Source organism: Cyprinodon variegatus, unplaced genomic scaffold, assembly GCF_000732505.1.
Source record: "Cyprinodon variegatus isolate N-32 unplaced genomic scaffold, C_variegatus-1.0 Scaffold569, whole genome shotgun sequence".
Taxonomy (NCBI): domain Eukaryota; kingdom Metazoa; phylum Chordata; class Actinopteri; order Cyprinodontiformes; family Cyprinodontidae; genus Cyprinodon; species Cyprinodon variegatus.
Window position 1 is genome coordinate 404,394 of NW_015151022.1, and position 8,577 is coordinate 412,970.

Below are 8,577 nucleotides of genomic sequence, written 5' to 3' on the forward strand. Positions count from 1 at the left end.
AAATATTCAACAGATTTATCGATTTGCAAAATAACCTTAAGTTGCAGCCCTAGTTGAAACTAAGGTTGTAGGCGTTTTATTCATGGTGTGGACAGCGTACCTCACCTGGTTCCTCACCTCAGTGGTGTTAACTGAGGTATTTTCTTTTAGTGCCACTTTGATTTGATTTGGTCTGTGTCGTCACCTTCACCAGCTATCCATTGTGTCGTGCAAAAGCATCAATACTCCTTAGGTTTTTTTTCCACATTTCCACACCATACACTCTTGAACTTTAAAGGTACACTATGCAACCGATGTTGATTTTCCAGCGAGGCTCCCCCCAGAGGGCAAAAGTAAAAGTGCACTGTCGTAAATATGCACAGCTGTTCTCCTGGTTTCTCCGTCAAGCCAGGCTCGGTTGTTTTGAGCTTAGCAGACAGGCGAACACAACGAATGACTAACACAGTGAAAGTATAAGCATGCACACAGAGAGAGAGAAACCATTCCAATGTTAAATACAATTGCATCAGCAGAAACGCGAGGTCCGCGTCAGCCTTGCAGCCTTCTTTTTATTTTAGCTCTCGCCATTCGGAAAAAGCTTGCCCGATGTTCACCCGTGTACGACTCCTCTCTGTTCGGAGCCCTTTTCCTCTTTCTTGCCTGCTCCGACATGGGCTTTCGCTGTTTTCACGCTGGTTCCGCCATGATAACTGCACAAAGATCGCCACTGTGCTAGCAACGAGCATGCTTTTAACTGGGGGCGTGTAGCAGTTCTCGCCGTAAAGCAAGACTGACTCTCGTGAGACTTCTGAGCCTGTGGGTGCGGGTCGGTGCTCCTGCAATTGCAAGTGCGGTATTTCCCCCACAGACCACCAGGGCGGCCGAGAATACCGTTGTTCAACCTGAAATGACTGATTTAATCATCCAAAACGTTATGGAACACATTAATTAACTGAAAAATGTTGCATAGTATGCCTATAATGTTTTCTCTGTCATCAACGCAAAGTATTGAATCTGATAGGTAGAAAAATTAACACTCCTCAAGTTTTATCAACTTAAATAAAAATTTAGAGCTACCAATTGCTTTGGTAGGTGAATTTAAAAACTGAAGCAGCAGCATTCCTCCCATCTTATAAAAAAAATAAGGCACAACTGCAAACCTGTGGATGAAGGCGGTATGGACATTTAAGACAAAAACTGACCCTTTGATCCTCCAAGCTAAGCTCACTCTGCAAAAATTGTTCATAAAATAGATAAAAAATATCTTGAAATCAGCGTTTTTGGTCTTTATTGGAGCAGTTTAGTAAAATAAACTGTGTTTTTTCCTTAAATTAAGATAGTTATATATACTGTACTTGAAATTAGATTTATTTTCCCTCTATTAAGTGAAAAAAAAGTCCCCGATTGGCAGCCTGTTTTACTAACCCACTCAAATCAATTGGAAATACTCATTTTAAGGAAATTCCCTTATTTTTCGTTCACATTTAGCAGTGCAGCTTGCTGTGGAAAACATTTTCTGCATGTTCACCCTGAACCAAACCGGGAAAAGGATCTAGAATGAAACAGTTTAGATCAGAACATGTGATAGTTTGTCCCAGTCAAAGTCTTGAACTAAATCGAATTGAGAATCTGGGACAGAAAAAAAGGGGGAAAAATCCACTCACTCTCCATTTAATATGACTGAGTTTAAGCTGTGTAAGGTGGAAACTCTTGTCAAAGTACGTTGTCACAGGGGGTGCAGGCTTTCAAAAAGTCCACCTGTTAAGTGACAACGTGAGAGCAATGCATTGACACTCATTGTTTGAACGTGGTTTGTCTTCCTCTTAGCATCTGCCTCCTGAGGTTAACGGACACTGTGGTGGAGCTTGAGAGCTCCACTGTGGACAAGAGGAAGTGCTTCATCAGATTTACTGCCATTTAGGGGGTTGGAAGGGGGAGAGAGAGCAATGATGTGCAGACTTCCCTAAATTATTCCTCATTTAACAAACCTAAACTTAACCCAACCCACCCCCATCCAATCGTCTCCTGTCTCCTTCTCTAGTTTGGCTAATTCACAACAGGGGGAGTGAAGCAATTCCGGACTCGACCCGGGCGTGCAGGATTGGCCTGCTGAAGGATGAATCCTCCCCAGCTTTTAGCTTCGACATGTTTTGTGTCAGAAAATAACTTGAAATGCCCTCCGTCCAGCCTTGGACTGGAATATACAGCAAGAGGATGTCCTGAAATATGAACCCCCTCCCCCCCTTCTCCATGTCCTCTTGTGGAGTTTGGGCTTGCAGCAGAAAAGTCTGGTCTGTGTTTTGAATTAGTTGCAGCCATGGAGGCCAGAGTCGGACTGGTTTTGTATGGTATCGGCTCCTCCTTCTCCCAGTAATGTCTTATCCAGGGGGCGGGTATGTTATGTTATTTTTGGCTGGCTGCTCTTGGGGCTTTGTAAGAAAGCTGGGGGAAATTCTCGGCATGGCAGTATCCATGTGGGGAGCAGGATATAATGGGGTTGGCTTCAGCAGACAGACATCATCCACACACTCAGCCGTTAACATTATGCTATTTGTAGTGAGCACCATGTATCGACTCCTATTGATTTTCTTTCATTTTTAACCCTTCTGTGGTCTAATCCTGAAACTAAACCCAAACCTAACCATTACCAGAGCATGCCTGACCATAAATTCCACTGCACACCTTAGTCTTACACATAGCAAAAGAAAAATAACCCCATTTTGTTACAAACTGTCCTCAATTTGGTAGTGAAATTGTAAAAATTGTCTTCAGTGTGGTGCCAAAACAGGATCACACACCAGATCTGGGTCATGAGGCTTTGATAACATCCCAGATTTGTTCTGCATGCATCAAAGTGGTAGCTATGTAGTGGAAGTGTCTGCAGATAAACATAACCAAGGAGTTAATGAGATCAACACAACATTTTTACCCAACGTTTATTTTTACGAATGTCTGCATCTTGAACAGGTGCTTGCAGTTGTGGGATTCATAAAAAGTCGCCGGCATCCAAACAATGATCACAACCTGAAATAGGAAGACATGTCCTGGACTTGCATTGGATATCCATCAATATCTATGATCCAGCAGCTAGACCAAAGGTTATTGCCACTGGTGGTTTGGTCAATAGCGGAGGGTTGGGGGGGTGTCCTTAGACCGCTTAGATCTCAGCAGCATAATGCAGCTCTGACGTCCAGCTTTAGGTGAATCTTCCCCAACTCTGCAAAATGTCACCAAATTACATTGGGTTACATTTTTCTGTGCAGAAATTTGTGCAAACATAAAATGATAGATTGTAAGGACCAAGAAATGCTTTAATAATAGTTTACTACAATATCATATTTAACACAATTAAATAACATTGCAAACCTGAGGTTACTTGGTTCAAAGCAAATTTAAACAATTTTTTTCTCCATTTGGCATGGATGTTAGCACAAAGTTATAATTAGTGATATTTTGTTAGTTGCTTCTGATCTGCTCCTAGGCGCTTTCTTGGAGAAAAAAAAATCAGGTAAAACTCAAAGTATCATTTGTTTTCCTGTTTAAATTTGAAGTAAATAGAATCCCAAACACTGAACCCTGTGCTCCATTGATTAAACATTGACCCGTCTCTTAATAGTTTTTAAGCACAGACAGACAAAAGTCTGTTTCAAAAAAGAATGGGCCCAAAACATTTGGGAGAGTGTATGGTTGGCTTTTAATAGGGTTACCATGCAAGATGTTTTGGGATTTTTTTTACAGATACCTTTACAAAACTAGACTGCATTGTTTGCTTTGAAACCATGTTTTTTATATGTCTAGAAGATATAAAACACTTAGGAAATGAATTTTTTTTTCTTTTTTTATATAAGAAATTGAGCCTGGAAGTCATCTGAACTTGCTGATTTTGGCCTTTGTGACGAAAGTTTAATTTTAAAAGTTTGGATGCCATTGTCTAGTTAGACTCTTTCCCCTGACTGATCACATCTATAATAGCTCCCACCCATGCACGCATATAACCATGATGACACGATGAGACAGGAGGAGCACCAACCGTCCTGTCAGACGGTGCCCCCAGAGGACGACCCCCGGTTTGCTCTGTCTGAAAATGTGACCGTCTGAGCACTACATGGCAACACCCCGACTGCCTTGTGTCTGGCCAAGGTTTGGGTTGGATTCAAGCCCTGACGGCCTTTAGCGGAAAGGGAACAGGATACTATCCGTGCACACACACATATAGGCATATGCAGCAGCCCAGTGCCGGCGAGAGATGAGAGGTGGAATGTGGAACAGGTTGTTGTGAGGGTAGGAGAGTTAGGATCGGGGGGGAGTGCATCGGAGAGGCCAAAAAAGGTGACTCTGGTTACTGTGTGCAAATGTCTGCAGTCCTGATATCAAGTTGCTCTGCATACATACAACATTTAAAAAGTTTTTTGTTTCTTACTTAAACTTTATTCAATTTATTCAAGCTCTTAAAAAGGAAGCATAATAACTGAGTTTCTACTTGCATTTGTTGGAGCTAAAATGAGTAAGTTTGGTTGTTACTGCAGGAGTCTAAGTTTCTGCCATCTAAACTTGGATCAAGTGGCTTTTGAAAGTTCACATGTTTCCTGTTTTTTTCCAATCAGTGCTGCTTCGAGGCTTCCTGTTTTTGTTTGTCCAATCACGGTGTCCTCCAACACTGGCTATTTGTCTGCCACTTCCAATGAAAGAGCGGCTGTTAAGCGCACATCCTGTGTTTGTTTGTCCACTCAGAACGCCACGGACAGCTCGTCCAACTCCTCTCAAAAGTTGGACGGCTCCCTGCCACCGCCTCTCGAGTCCTCACCCCTTCCTCAGAGACACAAGTGCCCATCAGGACATCGACATGACCTGCATGACTCCTACCGCCTCACAGACCACTACTACTTGGACCAGGTAAATGGGTGATTTGTATATTTACAGTTCAACTTTTTTGCGACCTACTCAGGAATGTGACTAAAAATGGTTGCTTTGCTCAGATGAAACCAAGACTGAGCTATTCATGAAACAAAAAAAGTTCCCTGAGCTCCATCTGGACACATGTGCTCAGTGCCATGTCAACGCTGTGTGTAAACTGTGTGCTTGGCAACACTGTAGGACTGACTTGGTTTGCCATTTCTTGACAATACGAAAAGTTCCATAAGTCTTCTTGTTGCATTTGAGTCTTCCACAGGCATAACTTGTGCATCTTTGTCTTAAGAAGGATAAGCTGTTGCGATGCATTATAGGAGATGTAGTCGGATTGTTTAGGCCGTTAAGCAGGCTTAACTGTTACTAATGAATTTTTTTTGACGATTGTAAGATTTTTCTTCTTTCTGAGATATAAAAGGTTTCTTGTTCCTGGAATTGTTCTGTGTAATTTTATACTGTACCTGTTTAAAATGAGTGTATTTTAAGGTTCTTTACTGTCTAATGGTTTAATGAAGTCTGTTGCCATTTACTGTTCAAGTAAAGGTTATTTAAGGTAAAGCCTCTTTTTGTCTTTTCCTCTTAGCCATCGTCTCGGATTCACCGACATGTCACCTTCGATGAGGAGATTGTCCGAATAAACCCGAGAGAGCGGAGCTGGGAGCGAAGCACGGATCGCTTCCTTGGACGGCAAGCGGAGCGCTCCTGGATCACGGGCTACGAGGACTACAGACACGCAATAGTGCGTGACAGATTCATCCACTCGGATGACTCTGAATCCTATGTACACTTTGACAAGACAGAGGCGCATAAACACGACTATACTTACCCCCTGGCTCCGGCCCTGTCGCCTTCAGACTCTGATCCCGCCCTAGGATCCTTGAACTCGAAGGGTCACGGCGGCTCCTACCACCAACCCTTCTCCTCTGTCGTCTCTAACCAGCCCCGCTCATTTTTCGCGAGCTCCTCCCCATCCTCCAATGGAAGGAAGGGGCGGAAGGACAATGGGTTGGAACGTGCTCAGTGTGAGCACTGTGGCGAGACCTTTTACCTCTCTGAAAATCGGAGAGGACGCTGCCAAGATGCTCCAGACCCCTTGCGCGTGTGTATCCGACGGGTCAGTTGCATGTGGCTGGCAGACACCATGCTCTATCACTGCATGTCTGACCCCGAAGGGGAGTACTCGGACCCTTGCTCCTGCGACGGGGGCGAGGGCAGCGGCGGCGGCCGTCTAGGCACTCGCTGGTTGGCTCTTCTCGGTCTGTCCGTGGTGGCGCCCTGCCTTTGCCTTTACCCACCCCTCCACGCTTGCCACCGGGCGGGGCTGGCATGCGGCTGCTGCGGAGGCCGACACAAGGCCCAGAGCTGAGACGCCCTGCTTGGAATCTTCTGAGGAAAATCCAAAAAAACTTAAGCCAACGCAAGCACAGGGAAAAGGAGGGATGGGGAAAACGCTCACAGAGGAGGGACAAGTGGCCACAGCTGCTCGCTCTCTTGCCTTGGTTTTTCTGGGTTTCTCTACAAATTCCAGAATCTGAAATAAGCCAAATAAGAAAAAAAAAACAGTTGTTGCATTTTGTGAACAGCCTGGGAAGATAAGCTCCCCCTTATGGCAGACAGTTCTCTCAGCTCTCCATGTGGCCATTTCATGCTCTGTTTCAAAAGAGAGAGCAGTCTTTTTCAGGGGGCCTTTTTTATAGCCAACCTATACGTCATGTATCACATATGCAGGTACTTTATATTGTTATATTTGTACTTTGACTCGGCCTCAAAGAACTTAAATTCTTTGTTGTAATTTTTTTTTTCTTTCCTTTAAAGTCTCTGTGGCCATATTGTTTATTTTCTATTCAAACATTAGGCCCGCTCAGTTCAAAACAGAAATCAGACACTACACCTCTTTGGGAACGTACGTGTGTGCGTGCGTGTGCTTGCTTTGTGCGTATGCGTGTTTGTATGTGTGTGTGTTGAGGCCTTTGGTTGTCTCTCCTGCAGCTTGTAGTAAAGCTAATGTATATAGTTTTTATAGTTCTCAGAACACATCCTTGCTCATACAAACAAATGTGGTACTCCTCTTAAAAGAGCAGTTTGGAGTTTTGAAGTGGGATTGGTGAAGTTGTTATCAATAACAGGTCAGCAGACTGATGTCACATAGCAGTAAGTCTGTAGAAACGTTGGTGAATCCTCAGACGGACTTCCCTTTTTAGCTGATTTTGGCAATACAAAAAAATGTCATGTGGGAATACCACAATACAGCAGAAGAAGTTGATTGACTTTACTTCTCCAACTGGTTTTATTAACTAAACAGTTTCACCTTTGGACAAGGTTTAAGTCGCTACCTGATTGTCTGGAAAAACTCAGGTATACACCATCCTCAATGGTGTTACACAACATCCAGAAGTTTTGCGCTCTCTTTCAGAGTAGTGCGGACTCAAGTAATTTAGTTACAGTATGTGACATACATATGTATACAAGGATGTACACAAATTCATGTCCATTCACTCTTTCCAAGAAGGCCTTTGTATTGGAAGTAGGCTATGCCCAAGTAACCTTTCATCCTGCAGATGAGTATATGCAATGTTTAAGGCCCTGAAACTGTCATACGAATATTTGAATGCACTTCAATACACGGTAAATGAGGGTAGGGTTAGATTAATGTAATCTTTTTAGGTTTTTTTTTTAGATAAGCTTTCTATATGAATGCCTTTGAATGTAACCGTACACTCTTGAGGCCTTAGACTCGACTTCAGCTCCCAACCAGTAATTGTTTTTATAATAGATCTTTTTCCCTGATAACAAAATCATAAAGGTTTGACGTGATGTTAGAGTTAAGCTTGTTCTTTAACAGCTATTTAGTAAAAATAGGCCCAATTTTCAGGATTAACCGGGGCGGATAATCTGCTCTCTATGCTGATCCGAAGAAAGAAATACAGAACCAAGAAAAGAGCCTAATGTGAATCAGAGTCAAGCCTAATCCCTTTCTTTTAGATTTAGCTTAATTTGTTGTTTATAGGCAGCAGTTTTAATCCACTTAGCTTCTTGTAGTAACACAAAAGGCAACATTGTCTTGTATGGCTGTTGGATAACTGCAAATATAGCCTCGTTTCCAATGAAATGTAAATTTTCAAAATCAAGTTAAGGTCAGCTAAAGCTAAATGACCTGTACTTGTAGCGCCTTTTCAAGTCAGGAGACTTGTCCAAAGTCAGTCATTCACACATTCAGACACACACTGATGGTGGTGAGCTACATTGTAGCCACAGCTGCCCTGGGGCCACCAGGCCCTCTGACCACCGTCGGTAGGCAATGCGGGTAAAGATGTTTAGCCCAGGGATACAACAACATCGAAAGTCATTTTACCTTTGGTTGCAGGGAAAATCCTGCATCTGACCCCACTGTTTAGTTTGGCTAAAGCTAAGGTCAGCTAAAGCTAAGGGCAGCTAAAGCTAAGGGCAGCTCTGATGGCCTCTTTCACTGCTTACAGGCTTGCTGCCATGTGACTGTTTTCTTTAAAGGATACCATAGCAGAATCTCACTTCAACAAATCCATTCTAGCTTTTTACTACATTAAAGATCTTTCAAAGATCTGTGTTTATTTTCTACCCTTAAGAGTGTGATTCGACATTGCCTCAGTAACGCTACGATAATCGAGCATCCTTGCGTCTTTCTTGCGAATTTAAACAGTGCCTAAGAAGTCC

The 8,577-nt window shown here is 43.1% G+C and overlaps 1 protein-coding gene across 1 annotated transcript in view; it reads left to right on the forward strand.

Moving 5' to 3' along the window:
* Positions 1 to 8,323, forward strand: part of LOC107095753 (sprouty-related, EVH1 domain-containing protein 2-like) — a 31,547-nt gene extending 23,224 nt beyond the window's left edge. Inside the window, exons 5-6 of the mRNA XM_015392011.1 lie at positions 4,711 to 4,872; positions 5,471 to 8,323. Coding sequence (XP_015247497.1) covers positions 4,711 to 4,872; positions 5,471 to 6,253 — 945 coding nt within the window. The 3' untranslated portion in view covers positions 6,254 to 8,323. The remainder of the gene's footprint in view (positions 1 to 4,710; positions 4,873 to 5,470) is intronic.
* Positions 8,324 to 8,577: the final 254 nt, after the last annotated feature.